The 22526-nt window shown below is 40.6% G+C and overlaps 1 protein-coding gene across 2 annotated transcripts in view; it reads left to right on the forward strand.

The window, feature by feature from the left end:
- The window catches only part of CHN1 (chimerin 1), a 201471-nt gene that overhangs the window by 172855 nt on the left and 6090 nt on the right, over positions 1-22526 (forward strand). For both annotated transcript variants that reach the window (XM_049616020.1, XM_049616019.1), the window contains 4 exons: positions 5604-5688; positions 15907-16080; positions 16839-16916; positions 19781-19918. In XM_049616020.1, the coding sequence (XP_049471977.1) occupies positions 5604-5688; positions 15907-16080; positions 16839-16916; positions 19781-19918 (475 nt within the window). The remainder of the gene's footprint in view (positions 1-5603; positions 5689-15906; positions 16081-16838; positions 16917-19780; positions 19919-22526) is intronic.

Genomic DNA, 22526 nt, shown 5'->3' on the forward strand with positions numbered 1-22526 from the left:
GAAGCCGGGGTGTGGGCAGTATAACAGTAGGCCCAATTGAGAAGAACTTCAGTTTTTACCTAGGCCCGTATCCAGGAGGCACGCGACCCTTAGCCTATGCCATGTGGGCCCCTCAGTAACCCACCTCCCTCCCTTCCTGTCTGCCCTTCTCAGCCTGGTCCTGATCATGCCTTCTCTGTGACAGACTTTTGGGATCCACTAATTAACTCAGTCCTTCATCTCTGTTTCTAAATGATGTCAGTGGTGTTAACATGAAGGGAGTTGTTCACAGGTGAAAAGCAATCTCAAATGTCATGGCCATAAAGTTGCATTTTTTTCCAGTTGCAGAAAAGAACCTTAAAACTAGTTGCAGTGGCCTTTGTTCATGAAGATATGATTCATGCCATGTACTGTGTCACAAGGTTGCTTTTCTCCGGACCATCCTTGACCTCCCTGATCATGTTACACACCGATGCTGACTGCTCTCTTGGATTATTTTACCAAAACACTCTCCCCAAAGGAATCCTTTTTTCTTTTTGGAAAATAATAAGTGATTTGTTCAAATAACTCTAAGAAAGAAATAGTCTGGTCAGTTTCCCATCTTATAAAGCCAGTGTTTGTCATTAAGGTCACAGGGTAAACAGCAGAAACAGTAACTAAAGATTAGTGGATGTCATAGAATAAAGTAAGACGCTATTAATACCTCATTCATCTCAAGACCACTGTCCATCAACCTACAAGAAACACAGACAAGAAACCAGAAGTTTGTGTTTTTCTTTTAAAAGGCTTCAGGGATGCCTGGGCGACTCAGTCACTCAAGCGTCCGACTCTTGAGTTCAGCTCAGGTCATGTTCTCACAGTTTGTGAGATTGAGCCCCACGTCAGGGCTTGGGTGTCTCCCTCTTTCTCTCTCTCGCACTCTCTCTCAAAAGAAATAAGCTTAAAAAAATAAAAGGCCTTCAAAAGGAATATAGAGGACATATGTTCTTGATTTACATCCAGTGCTAGCAAAGTTCTCATCAGGTTACCCCATTCGCAGCTAAGAATCAGCAAATAGGAAAAGGGATGAGGGGGGCAAGGAGGAGGAGAAAGAGCTGACACAACAGCCTTGGAGAATGAGAAGAAACTCAAACTCATTTCTCATTCGGAAATATAAGAATCTGGAGCCATTTAGAATAAAAATCCTATGAAAACGTCACTTAATCATCGTCTGCTAGTGGTTTCTGCTGTAAAGACATCAATAATTCTGATTCCCCAAATGCCGACCAGCTGCTGATCCCTCCCTAAGCGGTATCTTCTATATTATAGGGCATTCCAGACAAAAGTTGCCATCTGGTATAATGTGGGCCTTCGGGCCGAGCCCCTGGACCCCTTGAGAACTGGTCCAGCCCTCCCTTCTCCCAGATTCTGTCCCACTTCTTTCTTAGTGTCCTCCTAAGCAGAAAAAATCCCCAAGGTGCAACTTTTGACCTTTTAATGATCGTATTTTGAATACATTCTGATTCAGTCATGTTAAGGCAGGTAATCATAACACAACCGTATCTATTGAACACAGTCATCTGCAGGTGTCAGAACCCTAGGGCCTTGTCTGCAGGAACAGCCCGCTTCCATTGTGCTGGATGGAATAGCTCTTCGTCATACCACTCTAAGTTGCATAACTTGTGCAATTAGTTTTTTTAAGGTATCTTTTTCTTAAGGATTGGTAAAAAATTAGGATATAAATTAAATGTCACTGATTATGTGAAACTTCATGTAAAAGCAAAACCTGTAGAGCACATTCACCCTTGCAAAAATATTTCTCACTTTTTCTTCAATGTGCTTGACATTTACTCCGGGACTTTAGTGTCATCCGGGAAAGGAACTTGCTTCTCGGAACTCCTGGCTAATTCCAGTTCCTGTCCCCCCTTCCACCAAACTCCTCATTTGCTCAGGAACTAAACTTCTGTTTTAATGCAGAGACTATAGGCTGTGAACTCCCTTAGCCTTCTGGCCTTCAGGCCCCCTCACTCCTGCACAGCCCTCCACTGCCCTCCTTCCCTTTTCCCAACTCAGCGGATGGGAAAAATAATTTTCCTCTTATTCAAAGCTAATCCCTCTGCCCTGGATCCTACGTCCATTTGATACCTTCGGGATCCTTACTCTGTCAGCTGCCTCCTCTTTTCCAGAAGCCTTCAATCTGCCATTGCCCTCCCCCCTCATCTCCAAACCTGTTCTGCTTTTGTTTCCCTCTGTTAATGCCCTCTTCCCCTCTCCTGTGCCTCTGATTCAGTTGGTTACCAAGGCCTGTTGATTCTGCCTCCCACGTAAGTCCTTCACCCCTTTCTCTTACCGCTGCCTGAGTTCCAGCCCACACCATCTGTCACCTGGACTACTGCCACATGTAGCCTCCTACCTGATTTCTGCCAGCCTTGCCCGTCTCACTGTGTCACTCATCTTCGAAATCTTCAGTGGCCCTGCATGGCTCACTGGGCAAAGTATGAATCTGTAGGCATGGAAAAGGCCCTGACTGCCTCTCTCGACCCTGCCATGCAGTCATCCCCACCTGTGCCCATGCTGAACTTCCTTTTAATTCTCTAAACATCCCATTGTTTGGTTCAAGCCGGGTGGCGTTGACTTCCTTGGAACACCTTTTTTTTTTTTTTTTTTTTTTTTTTTTAATGTCTATTTTTGAGAGAGATAGCACAAGCGAGGGAGGACAGAGAGAGAGGAAGACATGGAATCTGAAGCAGGCTCCAAGCGGTCAGCTCAGAGCCCGACGTGGGGCTTGAACCCATGAACCATGAGATCATGACCTGAGCCGAAGTCAGACATTTAACCAACTGAGCCACCCAGGTGCCCCCGGAATACATTTCCTAATGCAATCCCTCCAACACGCACACCCCAGTCCTGCCCCACAGGTCACCCAACACGTTAAGCCTGAGCAGTGCCCCTCCCCCAGCTTCCCTCGCACTTTCTCTGGAGCATTTTCACACTGTATTTAATGGGAGAAACCTATGGTGAATTCCTTGAGCCAGTATCCTTTTTATCTTTGTATATGTCATCACTTTAAAAATTTTCATGAATGAATAAAAATGACCATTTTGATGACCTCTAAGGGGAATGAAAAAGACAAAAAGGATGTAATATTTCAATTTTTACAGATACAGTCCCTTGTCGTGGAGTCCTAGAGGTCATAAAACAAAATTTAAGATGTACGAATTTTAGATATAAATATTCAAAAGGAAGTCCAGTTCAACCCTGTTACACAAATAGAAGTTTAGTTAGCTTCTGGTGCTTCCATGCTCTTTCTAGAACCTGGAGAGCTGTATAAGCTACCTTCCAAGTGGTTTAAACAACAAGAAAACAACACCAGCCCCACGCGGCTCAGGATGCCTTTGTAAAACACCATCCAAGAAGGAAATGTGTAAATAATAATTTCCTAAAGATTGCTTTCTGAGATATAAGTGTGGTCCTTTAGTTAGAGAGCCAGCCTGCTCAGACATTTTGAACCCTTCCTTCAGTATATATAGTGAAGAATATATATCCTTCAATATATAATGTGAAGAAATGTCCCAAGATTTTCCAGATGCCACTTTCACTGCTGCTTTTGTGATGGCGAGGAAGAGAATTGGTTGTGCCATAACCTGTCATTATTCCGTGCTATTTGCCATGAGCCCGATTTTAAGTTATTTCCCACCATCTACTCTGTTTTTGCTCTCCCAAATGTAACTTCGAGATCCTGTATCATGAGATAACTGGCAGTACAGGACTGGAACTTACTTCCTCTACACTTCTAGTCCACGTTTATTAACCTCACCAAGTCAAGTGATACTGGAGTATCCGAGATCCAGGAACATTTAAGCCAGTTGGTATCCCAAAGACTTTCCCCAAAACCAGCATCGTGATTCTGTAGCTATTTCATGATTATGCAACTTTTTAAATACAAATCAGTGCTGTTTCACTCCTTCCCCTCAAAGCAAAGCAAGATTGCATCCTTTATCCGGTTTTATTCACTCGGAGGAACACAGACGAACACAAAGACCTCACAGACTATCTGAATGTTGATCTTGGGCTCTGCTTCAGAAACCCTAGGAAATGCTTTCAGTTTACAGGCACTGAGCATCATTAGCAATCCAGAAGCAACCGTGTCTGCATTCCTGATGCTTTTCCTTAAAAGACATAGGCGAGATTATGGCCTGCTTTTCAAAATCAACATGTTCTGTGCTCAAGCTCATGTGGCGGTGACCAGACTCACAGGCACATACCTACTTGGAAGGAACCAAAACCAAGTTTCCATGACAGCTTTATGGCTATTTTGGCCCGTATTATTGAATTCTGATATACCTTTTCTCTCCGATTCTGATATATGCTTTTTTTTCCCCATTTTAACATCTCTGGAATTGGGACTTATCTTCTAATCAATGGTTTGTCATAATTTACTTGGCTTGGTTTTTCTAAATGGAATATATGTGCCTTATGTTCATTATAAGTCTTGTATTCAATAGCATCTTAAATTTGAAGAAATGTTCTATATATTATCTTAAAAATCATTTACCTGGTTTCTAAGACCTATCTGATACATTAATAGAACAGTAGCAAAAATGACAATCTTAGTGGTGAATTTTGTTATTTGCAATAGGTATTTATGTTGGAGCCAAATCATCACCCTTAGTGATTTTCACCCTCTTACATTCCTGTCTTCTGCAGGAGGAACTCATACATGTAAGACATGATCTCAAGTCAGTGTACTTTGAAATACAGATCAGTGACTTGCTTGTTCCCTCTCCCTCTTTTTTATTTCTTGGGAGCATTTTCAGCCAATATGTGCTCGGAAATCTGAGTGTTATTGATAATATTCCAGATTTGTTTTTCTCTTATTCTGGGGTTTGGAGTCCTTGTTTCTCTTTTCTACCAGTACGTTTTCATCTGAGTTAAGCTAGAATGGCTTCTCTTATACATAAAGTCTAGAAGTATCTTAGCATTTAAACCCTTTCTTTGGAGATTCCTTTCTTAAGGATAAAGGAATCAAATGCAGCAAAACATTTTTGCGGCTGGAATGACACGTGCCTAATTACTATACTCAGGGTTTCTGATTAACTGTAGCTTCTGCAATTTCTAAAATACGTTTTTTCCCTTAACTAACACAGTAAATATCAAATCATTTTGAACAGAAATTGGCCCTTTTTGATGATTCAGTATCACCTTCACCATCTGTGGCCCTAACTGTGGTCACAGATAACGGAATGGGGGTCACCTGACAAAATCCTTATGGGACCCAAACACACTCTACGTTGTTCCTTATCCTCCTTCATGCATTAGCACTTGGAAAGCGCCAGGATTTGTAGAACACGTAGATGAGGCAGCTTACAGCTGAAGGGGACCATTTGGAAAACCGCAGTAGAAATGGTTTTCCAAAGTAAATCACAGAATATTGGTCTGATTTGTCACCATTTCTTAAACAAAGAGGAAATCAAGCTCTGAAAGAAATCTTAACTGTAGGTTCCACTCAAGGGTTTTCTAAATGTAACCGTAACGTGCCTCTCCAGTGCTAACCATGGCTTGTATTTGAGTGCTTTGACAGAAAACAATCTCCTTGTCCATGTGTTTCCCCTCTGGCCGCTTTGTCACACACTACTCTTTTTCAGGTCCATACATTCAGAGGGCCACACTGGTGTGAATACTGTGCCAATTTCATGTGGGGTCTTATCGCTCAGGGAGTGAAATGTGCAGGTAAGAGCTCTTTCCTTTTTGCTTTATTGCATAAGTTACAAAGTTAGAAGGAATAAGTTGTAAGGAGATTTGCTGTTACGCGGGCTGGATCCTGGTTTGCTTTTAACACACATGCGGTAGGCTAGATTCTCAGGCAGCCGCTTCGGAAATTGGAAGTTTGTCTGCCTTTAACCTTCTTGTGCTTAATGGACAGCAGACTAGGGATCCGGTATTAGTCCATTAAAAAAAAAAAAAGTTGGCCTGTTCAAAAGGTCTGATAAAAGGAGATAAAAGTAAGGCAGTTATATTTAACTCTTGCCTTTGATGATACAGTAACTAAATTTATAAAATGATTTTTTTTTTAAGCAGTGTACAGGGACCTATGATTGTTGCCTTGGGAACTGAATTTTAAGGATAACTTGTTAAGCTGGATTGTCCTTACTGCATTTTTGCAAAATCAAATTGAAGCTTTAAAAATCTGTGAATTTATCTTCAAAGATGGTTTCCAAATTCTGAAAAACCACTTAGTCAGTAATATTTTGTTTGTGACATTTTGAAATTGTGAATATGCCAAATCCTTTTTATAAAATATGACCATAGTATTTTTAGATATAAATTTAGAAACTTTGAAGATTGACACATGAAGAACCAACTCTGGAATTTATTGAAATGCTTTATGAAAGTAAGTTATTCACATCATGTGAAATTCATTTGTATAGAACTATACCAAGAATTGGCCATTTATTCAGACTACTTTAAATTCTGACATAGACTTAAACATTTAAAAGACATTTCTGCCATTTAAATTGTAAAACTAAAAACTACATTCTTAACATGTCTTTTAGCATGAAGCTTAACACTTAAAAATGTATACTGAGAGTAATGTATTTCAAAATGGTAACTGTAGTAATTCTGTCAAGTTTATCACTGTAAAAACCCACATTTCTTTTGTGGCATGATTTTTAAAAATTGTAATTCCGGGATAATTAACATACACGTGTTATATTAATTTCAGGTGTGCAATACAGTGATTCAGCAATTCTGTACATTACTTAATGCTCATCACAATAAGTATACTAGGATCCTCCTACTCTGACATCTTCCCCAGAAGTCCCCTGCGGCGTGATGTTTCGTGGAATATTTTTGTTGCCCCCATTATGTGCACAAATTTCTAGGGTCTGATTTTTCTTCTAAATTGCATTTTTTAATAGCAAGGTACAATATGCATTGCACATTAATGTTCCAAGCCCTTCTCCTGTCAGTTACTGTTCTGTCGGCATTACTAAGGCACGATCAGGTTTCAGGCATACATCACTAGCCAGATCCGTCCAAGGACCTCCCTGCCACGCAGGGGTATAAGAATTCCCCATGTGTTGACTCTGAACTGTGCACAGGTGTCCATCAAGGAGAGTCTCAGCTCAGATCCAGTCTGACTCCCATTATCCTAGAGGGATGACAACCCCGTTTGCAAGTCTCTGCCCAGAGAATGAATGAGGACAACCCTGTCATCCTTCCAATTGGTGGTTATGGAGTCAGGATGAAAAACCATCATTAGGAAGGCTGTGGCTAAGTCTCTGAACTGGAGGGGAGCACCTAAGGTGTTGACAAAGTAGTGTCGTTAAGACCATCTACACTGTGAGTTTTTCAAAGGTAAATGGAGGAGTTTCCAGAGCATAAATCCCCGGCTCAAGGAATGTTGGTCTCAGTAATAGCACGTTTTGCCTTTATGACCCAGATGGACCAGCCGAGACTTTGCAGCAGTTTCATAAAACACTTTGTGACTGTCCCTGACTTAAAAGCTTTTCTTTTACTTAGAGAAGTGATGTGTATCATTTATGTTCTGAAATAGTGAAGCCCATCTACATAAGAATTCTGAGTTTGCTATATAAGCAGAAAATCGGTACACATATGGAGATAATCTTTGATGATACGCTACAGTCCTAAATCATGTCTGAAAGAAATGTTTTGGAACTTTTATGACAGTAATAATACGAAGGAAAAGGAAAGAGAAAATCATTTGTCCCCTCCCCTACCTACCCGCATTAGTAGCCTCCACATCTTGTTGTACATAAAGGGCAGGAATTGAAAGAAAAGCCTTGAGGAGATTTTTCATTTTTATGTTATGTCTTGTCCTTAAAAGCATTATATTCTGTGTGATTTGAGCCATATGAACGTTTAATAAGAACAACTCATTTTTTTTTTTAATGTGGAGGTTAGCATTTGAATTAGTTCTGTTTTCTGTGACAATTCTTAGATCCAAAGTGGCTCATCCTGACCTTTGAGCCATCCACTTTAAAACAGAATACAAAGAATTAAGAATTTAAAGAGAGAGAGAATGAACTCTAATAGGTTAAATAAAGAAGTCCTTCCTGATTCCTGGAACCTGTGACTATGTCATTTTTTAATGGCAAAAGGGACTGTGATTAAAGTTAAGGGTTTCGAGATGGGGAGATAACCCTGGATCGTTGGGGTGGACCTAGTTTAGTCACAGTCATAAAGGTCCTTATAAGAGGGAGGCAGAGTCAGAAAAAGGGACAGAGCAGTGGTCAGAAAAGAGAGAAGATGCTATGCCACTCGCTTCGTAGATAGAAGGTGGCAGCCACAAGCCAAGGAATGCAGACAGTCTCTAGAAGCTGGAAAAGGCAAGGAAAGAAAACATTCTCCTCTGGAGCCTCCAGAAGGAGTACAGACGTGCTAACACCTTGGTATCAGCCTAGTGAAACTGATTTTGGACTTCTGACCCCCAGAACTATAACGTAAACTCCTAGTGTTGTAAGCCACTGAGTTAATTTGTTACAGCAGCAATTGGACACAAAAACGCCAGCCACTAAACATTTAAGATAGGACTCCCAAAGAAAAAGGGCAGGCGAACTGCCCATCCGAAAAGAGATTTACTTATCTGCTTTTGATTCTTGCAAGAGCTCATTTTGTCCTGGTTTCTTTTTACAAAATCCACCAAGTCAGAAGAGCCTGTCAGGAATTTTTAAGGGAGCGTTTGCCAAAAGCATCAGTTTTGTATCCCGCACCGCCCCCTCAACGCTTTTTTGAAACATCATGCAAAGCGTTGGGTGGTGTTCCAGTCACCAGGCTGGCAAAGTTAGTGTAGCAATCGGACTGTATCCGGCTAATAACGGGCAAGTTGGCCCTTCAGAACTGAAAGCTCTGGGCTTCACTGCTAAGCACGCTGCAGCCAAAGAGGACAAGCAAGGGCCAGTCAGGGCAGACATGGTCTTTCTAAAAGCTGGCACCGAGATTAAGAGGCATTATATGTCCTCTTCATCTGCAATGTCTCCCTCCCTCCAACATTCTTTATAGAGAGTAATGTTGCAGGGGAGTATGGAACTGCAGCTTGGGAGTGGTGCTCCTTTCACTAAAATATTTATGAACACACTAGTTTTTAAAAGCAAAGTTCAGGGGCGCCTGGGTGGCGCAGTCGGTTAAGCGTCCGACTTCAGCCAGGTCACGATCTCGCGGTCCGTGAGTTCGAGCCCCGCATCGGGCTCTGGGCTGATGGCTCGGAGCCTGGAGCCTGTTTCCGATTCTGTGTCTCCCTCTCTCTCTGCCCCTCCCCCGTTCATGCTCTGTCTCTCTCTGTCCCAAAAATAAATAAATAAATAACGTTGAAAAAAAAATTTAAAAGCAAAGTTCAAAGGACTGTCATTCAGACAATAGTTTCCCTAAGCCATTTTTCCTTTCTTTATGAAATGTAAGCTTTAAAGGTTAAAATAATCTATTGTTATATAATCACAGATTGCCAAACACCCCTCCCACCAAAAAGATCACGATTATTCCACCAGCATTCCTGAATTGTTTTCACTTTAGCCTTGCCAGAATATTCTAAGAATTAAGCCAGATAATAATCGTTGTAAATCACACATCAACTTAGTATTGGTTCTTTATTCAAGAGACTCTGTTTTTCCAGTGTGTCATAGCCATTGCTGTCACCCCCAACAGAGAACGGCAATTGCTCTTTCCTAGTAATAAAGTGTATCCGTTGCTTAAAGTATATAAGCCCTTAGCTTTTAGGTTGAAGAAGAGCAGTAGAAGTAATTTATTTTAATTACTCCTATGATTGGCTGCACCTAAAAAGTTCTGTCCTTACAAGCTAGTGAGAAATTGATTAGACTTGCCTAGAAGTTTCACGTAGCGATATTTTCACAATATCCCAAAGAGCAAAGTATTCCTTAATTTTGCTTATGAAAATAATGACTTCTGTTAGTCAGAGAAAGACAAATATCATATGACTTCACTCAAATGAAAAATTTAAGATACAAAACAGATGAACATAAGGGAAGGGAAGCAAAAATAATATAGAAACAGGGAGGGGGACAAAACATAAGAGACTCTTAAATATAGAGAACAGGTTGCTGATGGGGCTATGGGAAGGGGGATGGGCTAAATGGGTAAGGGGCATTAAGGAATCTACTCCTGAAATCACTGTTGCACTATATGCTAACTTGGATGTAAATTAAAAATTAATTATAAAAAAATTTTTAAAAATAATGACTTCTGATACATATTAGACTATTCCCACTTTTCCTAGATGGGGAGTCAGGGAGGGGGGACATCTAAGAGATAGGGTTTAGAATAAAACTTTTATTTGCAATTATTAAAAATATGAACACTCAGTCAGTAGAACATATGACTCCTGATCTTGGGGTCGTGAGTTTGAGCCCCATGTTGGGTGTAGAAATTACTTAAAAAAAGATTTTTAAAATAAATAATATACAAACACTCGAAGAATGAGAAGTTATCTTTCCTTTCAAAACACACATTAACATTTCCCCTTAATCCTATCAATATAAATAATATCAGCTATTTATTTCAAAAGATAGATTTTTGTGCCTTCTAGATATAAATCATGTTATATCTTTTGGAGAAATCAAGCCCCAGGAAATCTGAAATCTGAGAGTAGCTTAAAGTTAGTAGTCTAAGTAATTTATAGAGCATTTATAAAGGACGGAATAAAATGTGATTTGAATCTTTTTTTCCTTCATATGGTTTAGTGTATGCTTATTAACTGGAAGGACTGGGAGGGGGAAATGTGGTTTAATTGTAACATAAAAATTACCTACTCAACCAAGAGATGCGACAAATGAAACGATCTTTTATGGACTTTTGTTGTTGTTGTTTATAGTGTAGAGCCTCCTTGGGAGAAATGGAACTATATAGGAGTTATATGACTTTAATAAATAAGTATGATAACCAAATAAAGTCTTAATGGCAAACTGAAATACTGACATACTGCCAGTGCCTGCAGCAGGGATTTTCAGAGCAAGCTCAGAGCTGGTATATTGCACCACGACTTAAGGGTATAAAAAGGCTTTATTTGCATGACTTTGCCCTGTCCTTCGGTCATCTGACGGACTTCATAACCAATCCTGCCAAAAATGTGGCCTTTGAAATTTATTTCTAAAATTGGGCAGAATATGTTGTCCCATAGTTTAATCTTATTCAAATGGAAGAAAGAATATCAATTTACAAAACATTTCCCTCTTCCTGAATTCCTAAATCTGAGCTCAATCATCACTTGATGCACTTTCCAATGAGTCACAAATCATCTTAGGAACCTGATGTTTAAAAGTGGTAGATAGCTCCAGATATTCAAAGGAAAAAAGTTGGTGTTAATATCGGACCACTAGTTCCATTCCTGTTTTGATATTGTATAGCTGCATCAGAATTTTACTGTTTTGCTTTCTAATGGTTTTCCATGTAGAGTGTATACATAGGAAGAGAATATGACAAAAACAAAGTATAGTGGGTAGGTTTTATCTCTGCTTTCAAAAAAAATTTTTTTAATGTTTTATTTATTTTTAAGACAGAGAGAGAGCATGAATGGGGATGGGGTAGAGAGAGAGGGAGACACAGAATCTGAAGCAGGCTCCAGGCTCTGAATCCCTATACAGTATACCTGAAACTATGTCACCTTGTATGTTAAGTAACTAGAATTTAAATAAAAACTTAAATAAAAGTACACTGATATTTAAAAAGTCCTTGCCATATATGTACATATATATACATATATAACAGTAAAATACAACGTCTTTTAAAAAGTATATACGACAAATAATGGATAAAATAAACATTATTGAATAAGAGATTGAAAATAGCAAATTCATCTTCAGTGCTGAAACCGTCTCTCAGAATGCATGATATACTGCTGGTGAAAAGTGGCACCCATCAGTCAGTGGGAGCAGCGCGGGCTGGGAATCGGGAAGCCAAGGTTGCATCTCAGTTCTACCACTTTCTGGCTGAGTAATCTGAACAAGTCATTTAGCCTCTTGGACCTTTGTTGCCTTTGTCTGTCCAGTAAAGACACTGGGATAGGTTGTTACCAACAGCCCTTTCCAACTGGATCTGTCACTTCTTTGTACACTTAGAGTACGAGGCACATTGACATGAATATTAAATTATGAAGCTTTGCTGACTTTTATACATTTAAAATACTATGTAGGAGTTCTTCCGGAACTTGCTTCTGGACAAGATGAACAAATATGTTTTGTTTTATTCCTCGCAATAATTACAAAAGACCCTGTACACAATACATACACTTCAACTATCAGAAGACTCTGGAAGTGGAGAAAAGCAGGCAGGCCAACTCAAGGAACCCAGCAGCAAGTTTCCTGGTGGTCTTTGTTTTTCTTTAACCTCCCATGTATCTAGAGAAGCTCACAACCCATAAATGCCAACAAGCACAGACACAAAATAATCCCAAGTAAAGCCTGCTTTTCCTAGCCAAAGCCCTGGGAAAAGGGTAGGCCAGCCAAGGCAGACATCTTTTAGCCATTCCTGCCCTTCTCGAGGTGAACGTCATGAAAAAGCCACAGTGCTGCTGCTGCAGCCGTTGCCTATGGGCAGAACCCTGTTTTCACCCCCGCCCCCACAATAACAGGGGTACTGGCAGTCTGTGAGTGGAGCCCTATGTTTCAGCACCACCTTGCAGGAAGAGAAGGTACCCCTCCTGGCTCAGCCTGTGAGTAGGACCTGGACTTTCCTCCCCACCCTGTAGTAAGAGCAGCACCCCGTCAGCCAAAGCCTGTGGGTAGAGCCCTGTCTTCATCCTGACCTACAGTAATGAGGCAGCTGAGACCATGATCAGAGCTCTTGTCTCCCATGCCTATGGCATTCCTTCTCAACCAGGTTTCTGGGCACACCCTGGCTTCCGTCTCCACCCCGCAGTAACTAGGAGGTTGCCCTCTCCCTCCCCAGAATGTGGGGTAAAGTCCTGCCATTAGGGTGACGTACAAGTAGGGTAGGCAGAATAGCATTGCAGTCGCATCACAGAGGCTTTGTGAACTAGTTTGATATTTGAACCCTGGCCTACAAAAATGAGCCAGGACATGCATTCTAAATCTAAAGAGGTTAACTATCAGCTAAAATGGAAGGAACCAGAGTCCTGGAGGACTCGAAATATCCAGGATTCAGTTCAGAATTACACTTAATACCAAGAACCAGGCAAATCGCAACTCGGATGAGAAAAGACAGCAGATGTACCAATATTGAGATGACATAGATGTTGGAATTATTAGACAAGGAAATTAGCTATCATAATAATGCTCCAATAAGCAATTATAAACACTCTTGAAACAAGTGATAAATAGGAAATAGAAAATAAAGATAAAAAAGTAACTACTGTAAATGGAAATTTTAGAACTGAAAACTTTATTATCAGTAAACTCACCAGATGGGCTCAATACCAGATAGAGGAAGGAATTGGTGAGCCTGAAGACAGATCAATAGAAATTATGCAACGCAAACAAGAGAAAGAAAATAGACTTTAAAAAGTGAACTGAACCCCAGAGACCTGTAGCCAAATAGCAAAAGATTTAACATTTGTGTTGTTGAAGTCCCAGAAGAGGGTAAAGAGAGACTGAAAAAATACTGGAAAAATTAGTGGCTGAAAACTCCTCAAATTTGGTAAAAGCAGAGAAAAATTCAGTACTTCTTTGGAGACATTTTTATGTAATGAAATGTATCCGAACAGTATAGATGAGGAAGCAGCTATAACTCCAGTCACCCAGGTCCTTTTCAGGACCTGGCATTCACATGTGACAAACAGAACCGGCCCAGAATTCAACTTTGCTTCTGACCTTAAGCTGATCGTAACAATACCGTGTAGCAAGCCCTGGGGCGCTATGTAGAAAGGGCCTCTCAAAAACTTCCATTCTTCTAAATAATGACAACGACAACACAGTCCTGGTAAACACTTCTAATCTACTCCGTGTCAGAAAGTACATATACTAACATGAGAGCCTTACGTGAACCTAATAATGGATAATAGAGCTAATAATAAATATTATTCCTGTTTTACATAACTGACACACAGGAAAGGTAACTCACTTGAAATCACATAGCTAGTAGATCATAGATCTAATTCTAAGTTTTAGAGGTTATATAAAACATTACAGCGTTCAGGGGAAAGAAGGTCTTTTCAGTGGCCATTTTGCCATTGATTTGCCTTATGATTGAGTCAGAAATCTTATCTGGGGCTAACAGATATAAAGAGGAATTGGGGTTTGGGGTCGTGCAGTCATTTGGACATTGTCTAACTATTAGAGAATGTTGTTCGGTCATTTCCTCAGATAATACAGATCAAACTCTTTGCTCTGGAAGCCTTTCTGTATTCAGAGAAGCAGCTGTTATTCTCTAGTGATGATCATGTTCACGCACCTGTTGGCACTGGCCATGCCGTCTCTAGTTCTGCCCCCTTACACACAGTTGTGCAGAAACTTAGTTTCCTTCTACACCTAGCCTGATGTTGCACATAGGAGGTGGAGATGCACTCCCTTAGTGACTCAGCGTCACCACTGGCCTCGAGTTCTCATTGCACTTTGGCAGTGTCTGCATAGTTAACGAAAGAACGATTCCGGGCATGACTTTTCAGCTAACGTTCCTTACCTCTCTTTTTATTGTTCCTGCCATTACCTAACAAGGTTGCGGCTTTACCAAGTCATTATGATGATGATAGTCACCAACGTTTGTCTCATGGTTTATACCGTGCAGAGCATCTTGAATGCATTGGCCCATTAACAGTTTTGCGAGGTAAATGCGGTGCTCCCCTCTCTGTCAAGAGAGCAAGCAAAACTAAGCTCGCCCGGTGACCGCAGGCAGCAGTCACGTCACTGTAAGATTTTCAAATTGGATATAGACCAGTTGGATAAAGACCTGGATATAATTGCATCAGATTTATAAGAGGTCAGCATCAAGTTCTTATGAAAACCACCAATGAGTTATGTTTTTAAAAACTTAAAGATGGCATCTCTTTTAGTTAATTACTCAGCTGTGATTTACCCCTCTTCGTTCTAATTTGGCAAGATATTTGTATTCCTCTGTCCCTTCTCAAATTCCACTGCGCTCTTCTTGTTGACAATCAAAGGTCTCAAAATATTCACTAGAAGATGTTTGAGTTCTGGCATCTTCGACGCAATAACCCAGTAAAATTACAAAGCAGAGGACAAACTTCAATAGAGGCAACGTGGTATGGGTGCTAAACCCGTGGACCCTGAATCCTTCGTAGGCTTAAATCTCAGCTCCGCTGCATGCCAAATGCACGGCCGTAGGTAAATTGCATAACACCTCTGTGCTTGGTTTCATCAGGTTTATACAATGAGAAGAATGACGATCCCTGTTTCGTAGAGTTTTGTGAGCTTGATGGAAACAATGTAAAGCACTTGGAATAGTGCTTGGCATCAGTGAACTGGTGCTAATATTAAGACAATAACTGTGGCTATTTCTAGCCACTAAATTTATTATTTACAGGGTTATGAACAGATACGAATATGAGTAGCACAATTTTAAGAGGGCCCTGGGATGCTCTTACTTTTGGAGGTCTGATTTCTCTTCATACCAAATACATTAAAATGGAATTCTGTATCCCACATCAAATATAATTTTGTGTAAGTTTAAAGAAACGGATAACTTTTAGTCGCCTGCATTTTGTAGATATCTAAACACTTACTAATTTCACTTTGTCTGAATTGGTTCTCTCCTGGGATCACACAGCAAATAAATGATGAAGCACGAGCTAGAATTCTCGTCTTCTGACTTAAAACCAAAATTTTCCAAGAGAAAAGATGGGAAGAGTGTTTTTCCACTCTTCAGAAACTGTTGGGAGCTAGCCCCCTTCAAAGCCTAACTCAAGCTGGATGGTGGGAGTGTCTTTTGCTAAACTAAACACTCCAGAATGCTCAAAAGTCTGAAAACATTGATGAATTTTTCCTTTCTATATTCTTCATTTAGACTGTGGTTTGAATGTTCATAAGCAGTGTTCCAAGATGGTCCCAAACGACTGTAAGCCAGACTTGAAACATGTCAAGAAGGTATACAGTTGTGACCTTACCACTCTCGTGAAAGCCCGTGTCACCAAGCGGCCAATGGTGGTGGACATGTGCATCAGGGAAATTGAATCCAGAGGTGAGGCGTCGCCGGTGTGGTTCAACACTCATAATTCACCATGAATGCAAGTTCTGATGCCCTTCTGGGTACCTCATGGCATAACCCAGTTTTCTTCAGTAAGTTTAGAGGGAGAGGATTTCAGACGTCAAATGATCTGAAAGTCTGAAATGAATTAAGTTAACAAATAATTCGCCAGCGTGATTTTAAGGTACATTGAGCGAGTTCTAGGAAATATGCTTAAATATTTTTTTATGAATGATGATGCTTCTTGTCTATAAAAGTTGACATGTAGATACCAATTCATTTTTCACTTTTTACATTTTTCTTAGGTCCAAGAAGCAAAGGTGTAAATGCTCTATTAAGACCGTCCCAAACCAAAAAACAGAACTGCACCCTAATTATTCTTTCCCATTTGGGAAAGACTGGTACAGGCCTATTAATATGGTTTATCTTAGTCTTCTGTTATGTAAAAGAATTTATGGTATAATTGAGGTGATGAATGATTTCCCTGAAGACTCAACGTATTTGATCTAATTAGACACAGTGATGAGCCAGATTACAGATATTCAGGCAACAGTAAGCCAGAGTTTAAAGTCTGTGAGTGAAATGGTTTTATTTTAGGAGAAAATGCGAAGAGGTTTCTAGACGAGTACATTTAATCGTTCTTTCTGACACATTACTTGCCTGGCCTGAAGTATGGGAAGAAGTTAAAACTTGAAGAAGGAAAGACATAATTTCCAAAGAAACTAATTAGCTCTCTTGCTCTGTTTTTACAGGTCTTAATTCTGAAGGTCTGTATCGAGTATCAGGATTCAGTGACTTAATTGAAGATGTCAAGATGGCTTTTGACAGAGGTATGTTCTTCAGCATGTCCGTTAACTTAGGACAACAATGCTCTCTGCCAAGGAGGCACAGTTTCTTATGTTATTCTGTTCATTATTTGTCTAAGTCATCGGTTATTATACCAAATAAAAAGCGTGTAATTTTACTTTATTACTATATTAAACTGTTACACTTCAAGGTGAGAAAGAAACATAAAATTTAACTATATTACCAGTATCTGAGCATCCAGGGCTGGTCCATGTTCCTCAAAATATATACAGAGCAATTAAATTTACCAGATACCATGGAGAAAATAGGGCAGGGTGGTTGGGGGAATCTAAGTGATTGCAGATCTCAGATTTCCCAGTTTGGAGTTGGCCCACCTAACTGCCTGTCGTCCATGCATTCCATCACCATATTTGATGGAGTGGAGACCCAGTGTAATGACTTAGATTCCCCCACCACAGAATCATTATTGATTTTATTTTAATAAATGCCATAAAGGAAAGTATTAGTAACTATGGAACTTAACCTGGTCTGTGGGGTTGGGGGATGCTGGAGATCAGAAGAGGCTTTCCAGAGAAGTACAGAAGTTGGCCATATAATGGTTGAATAGCAAAGAAACAGGATATGTAAAGACCCTGGCAACAGATGAGTCCGTGCAGAGGTCCTGAGGCCTGTCCTTGTCGAGTCCCTGAAAAGTGCTAGGACTTAGAGAGCAGGAACTGAAAGGAGAGTGGACTAATATACAACGGATACACTATCTTACTATAGAAAAAATTAGCTGAATGGTAGAAGGTTCTCAGATCAACCTCCAAATTCAGTTTAACACATCATGTAGCTGAACTATAAGATTGGTGACTTTATTTTCCAAACCCCAAATTAGACATGTACCCTATAATGAGACAGGACATCTGAAATTTGGATTTTCATAAAAAAAAAAATAGATAGTGGAAATAGGAACCATGTGGCAGGAGAGAATACCAGCATTCTTTCTTTTTTCCTGAGTAAAAGTTTTGATAGAGATGATAATTTGTCTTTATAATTCTTCTGCCTTCATGTTCTCCTCTCCCTTTCCCCAGGTCTTTAGGCACCTGTACACTTCCCCAAGATCCCCCAGTGGAGTGATCTAATTGATTTTTCCTCCCAGAATGCACTCTACCCCAATTTGCACTGCCATTGTATGTGATTTCAACACAAGTCTGAAAAACAGATACTGGTGATCTAATTCACACTGGAGTGTGAATGTCTGATAGGCCATAGTATTTCACATTTAAAAGAGGCTTCTTTAAAGAAAAATACACTTTGCTAAAGTAGTTTTAGGGTTCCAGTTTTAGGTTAACATTAGTTCTAGGTTAACAAAATTTCACAGAAAGTGCAGAGATTTCCCATATAACCTCTCCTCTCGTTCCTCTCCCCCCCCATAGTTTCCCCTATTAACATCTTGCATTAATATAGTACATTTGTTACAATTGATGAACCAACACTGATACATTAACTAAAGTCAGTAGTTTAAAGTTCAGTCTTCATGTTGTACAGTTCTGTGGGTTTTGGCAAATGCATAATGTCATATAGCCACCCTTATGGTGTCACACTATAAGGTATCACTTTCACTACCCTAAGAATCGTCTGTGCTTTACCTGTTCTCCCTTTCTCCCGCTGAAACCCTGACAACCGCTGTTCTTTTTACAGACTCCATAGTTTTGCCTTTTCCAGAATGTCAGAGTTGGAATCATAAGATATGTAGCCTTTTTTGGCTGATTTCCTTTACTTAGCAATGTGCACCGAAAGTTCTCCCATGCCTTTTCCTGGCTTGATCGCTCATTTCTTGTTGTTGCTCAATAATATTCCTTTGTCTGGGCATATCACAGTTTATTCACCTATTGAAGGACATCTTGATTACTTCCAAGTTTTTAGCAATCGTGAATGAAAGTGGCTTAAATATTTGTGTGCACGTATTTGTGTGGACGCAAGTAGTTTCCATCTCCTCTGGATAAATACCTAGGAGTGTGATGGCTGGATTACATGTAAGACACTGCCTTTCCTCCCAGGTGGCCGTCCCATTTGCATTCCCACCAGCAACAACGTCGAGTTCCTGTGGCCCCTGCATCGTCTCCAGCATTTGTCATCAGTTGTCATTTTAGCCATTCTAATATCTGTGTAGGGGCGAGGCTGCTTTTTAATGGATAGCGCTCGTTCATAAGCCAAATGGAATAAAAGAAGCCTAGTATAAGATGTAGCTCAGAGTCGGCACTAATTAAATCTTCAGTAGATGAACGTTCAGATATTTTAACCAGTTACTAAATGCAGGAGAGTAAAAGAAGTCTTAAGGCCCAGCAACCCTAAAATACTCCTCTGTGTTATAACTTCTTCTCTTGTTATTTCAAGACTCTCAAGTTTTGTTTCGTTTTACTCTCATACTTCTCACTGTGTGCCTACACGTAGGGCTCAGACAACATCCAGACGTCATGTGTCAGGAGCCTGGGGTGAGTCAAAGGTGGCCTTTTGTACATTAGGAGTGCCTCTGTTGTTATTTTTCACATTCTCTAGGTTTATTTAAAAAGAAAGAGAAAGCAATCCCACATTACTCCCCTAGGAGCTTTCAAGTACTCGTGTTATTTACGAATACTGCTGTTGATCTCAGCCCTCTCCTACCCCCCTCCCCCCCTTCAAATTAGACCTGGAAAGCTAAGTAACTTCAGAAAAGAAAATTCAGAAAAACAGATTTGGCTTTTCACAGAAAATTGATCACTTGTATATATCGGCACACTGAATTTGATATTAAAAAAACCGACGCATTGATGATCTCGAAACACCGTAACACAAAATGTGTTACTAAAACAGTGCTGTGCGTCCAGATAGTTACTCGTATTTTTCTTCTTAACATCCTTCAAAGATGGCGAGAAAGCGGATATTTCTGTGAACATGTATGAAGATATCAACATTATCACTGGTGCGCTGAAACTGTACTTCAGGGATCTACCAATTCCGCTCATCACATACGACGCCTACCCTAAGTTTATAGAGTCCGCGAGTAAGTATGAAGGCACGCATTCCAATAACCTGACAGACTCCCTCCTCACGGTAATCACTTCTCCTGCTTTTCCCGCTGAGTTTCTTGAATGCATATTACGTATTTCCCCCTCGCCTCTCCCCTCGGTTAATATACTCACAGAAATTTCGAACTCCTCTCCAGTGTAGGTTATTTATGACTTCTGCCATCAGAAGCTTCTTTGTAATGTGCTAACCCTCATTTACCAAAGTAAGGCTTATGCCAGTGCCCCTTAGATATGCACCAATGCTTCTGCAGAATAAAAATGAGTAACTAGGAAAATAAAATTGAAGAACAGGACCAAACTATTTTGTTATTAGATTCAGCTCAGCATAAAAGTTACTCTGTCAGATCTCATAAAAGTTTCCAAATTCTTACTTTCAATTTCTATACATATCCTGTGACAGACCATTAACAAACAGTTTGTAAACTGGCACCGGTCCGTAGATCATACTTTAAGGAGCACTGTTTTAGATCAAGAAGTGATTTTTTAAGTTCTAGTTGAGATGCAAATGAGAAAAAGCAAAGGCTCATTTGCCAAATTTATGGTGCAAAAATCATACCTGTAATTCACACTTCCTTTTTTTAAAGAAAGGAATTTTTAACAGATTTTAAGTGTTGGCATTGCCATTTTTTAAGAAAAGATAGGCTATTTCTGTCCTTTTTCTTCTCTCTTAAAAACCATATGTTGTCTTGATCTTTAAATAATAACATCACTTTCTTAGAACGCTGATTTACTTTTTGACTTTGAAATTTCGTGAAGTACAGACTTGCTTTGTTCTAATTTTTACTTTCCCCTTCAGTGCTTTTGTTGAGAATTTTTGTGGTTGGCTCCATGGAGACCTGATTTCTTGGGGGGAACAGCCATGAGAGTTACACTGATTTTTACAAATTTCCATGTTAGGAGCCTGAAAGACTAGATCCTCTCCGTGGGAATTTAGCTCTTCTCATTTGGGGATGTATTCAGTGCTGATCATGAAAACCGTCTGAGGGAGCTTATGGGTTCTTGTTTCGTGGGGCAGATGCTTCCTCCCGAGAGAGAGAAGTCTGATTGCCACTCCTGTCGAAAGCACTTGACACACACTTGCATCACCGAGGGCTGCTCGGTCCCCAGTTTGCTCTGATCCTCAGGACAGTGGGGGCTCAAGCGGACAGACTTCCTGTCCCCGTGTCGCTTTGGAGTAAAATTAAAACTTGGTTTCTGTGCCCAAGCCCAAGGCACCCCAATAGCAGAGGACAAAGCGGTAATTCAGACCCGCATTCTGAACTCTACACAGCCGCTTTATCTACTTAGAAGAAACATCCAAGCCTTCCTTACTGGGTTTTGAGGCCTTTTGCCCTCCAGACTCCCAAATTATTTCACCTTCTTTCCCCACACCCATGTCAGTTGCCTCTATTATTCTTCCAAAACATTTGTTAGCATTCTGTGGTTTGTGTCTGAAACAGCCCCCGTCGGACATCAGCAAACCCCCTGTTCTACTTTAGAGAGCTCTTCAAAGCGCAAGATAGAAACTTTCCTAAATCAAGGTAGAAATTCCTTCTTACAGTGTCACCTATTTTGATGCGTGACTTCCATGACACCAAAACCGTGGCATGATACTCATACACGATATAAATGTTTATTGTGCGTGTTTGCTGTTGATCTGTTTATGGAATATTGTGCCCTCGTCCATGTCTCTTCCAGCAGTAGAGTCTGTTCCATTCTTTAGACACAGAGATACAGCCATTCTCTTATCTTTATAGGTAGATAAGGGAGATGAGAGAAACTAAGATTTATAGAACATATACTGGGTGCCAGGAATCACATTGCACACTTTATAGCCACGATATTTTAATTTTTATCTCTACACCCAGTGGGGTTCCAATTCATTCGTGACCCTAAGATCAAGAGTCGCATGCTCTTCACAGAGCCAGCCAGGTGCCCCACCACGATGTCATTTTAGAAAGGAGATGTCGTGGGGCACCTGGGTGGCTCCGTCGGTTAAGCATCCGGCCCTTGATTGTGGCTCAGGTCACGATCTCCCTGTTCACGAGTTCAAGCCCTGTATAGGGCTCCTCGCCGATAGCATAGAGCCTGCTTGGGATTCTCTCTTCTCTGCCCATCCCCCACTCACATGTGCGGTCTCTCTTGCTCTCTCTCAAAATAGATAAACTTCAAAAAAAAAAAAACCAAAAACAGAAAGGAGATGTTATAGGGTATAAGTGAATTGTCCAAGGTCTCGTCACTAGCGGAGGTGGCACTGGCATTCAAAGCTACATCTGTCTGACGCCACAGCCCTTGCTCTCTGCATGCAGCCCACTGCCTGCCTCCACTGGTGGAACAGGAGCAGAAGACCTGCCCAGAGAGGGAAGGCAGGAGGGCAGGAACCCCTCCCAAATGATGCATGGTGTTAGCTGACCCTTCCCGGTGCACCTGCTCTTGAGCCTTTTTATCACTGGGTCCCTTAGAAAACCTGGGGCCTGTTCTTTAGGTCTCAGGATTCCCCGGCACTTATTAGCATCTCTTGCCAACAGAAACTCAGAGTGCATATTAAAGCTTTCTCCTGCAAAAGCTGTCTGAGCTCCACTCTTGCAGCCTCCCTCACACAAC

This window comes from Panthera uncia, assembly GCF_023721935.1.
Source record: "Panthera uncia isolate 11264 chromosome C1 unlocalized genomic scaffold, Puncia_PCG_1.0 HiC_scaffold_3, whole genome shotgun sequence".
NCBI classification, from domain to species: Eukaryota; Metazoa; Chordata; class Mammalia; order Carnivora; family Felidae; genus Panthera; species Panthera uncia.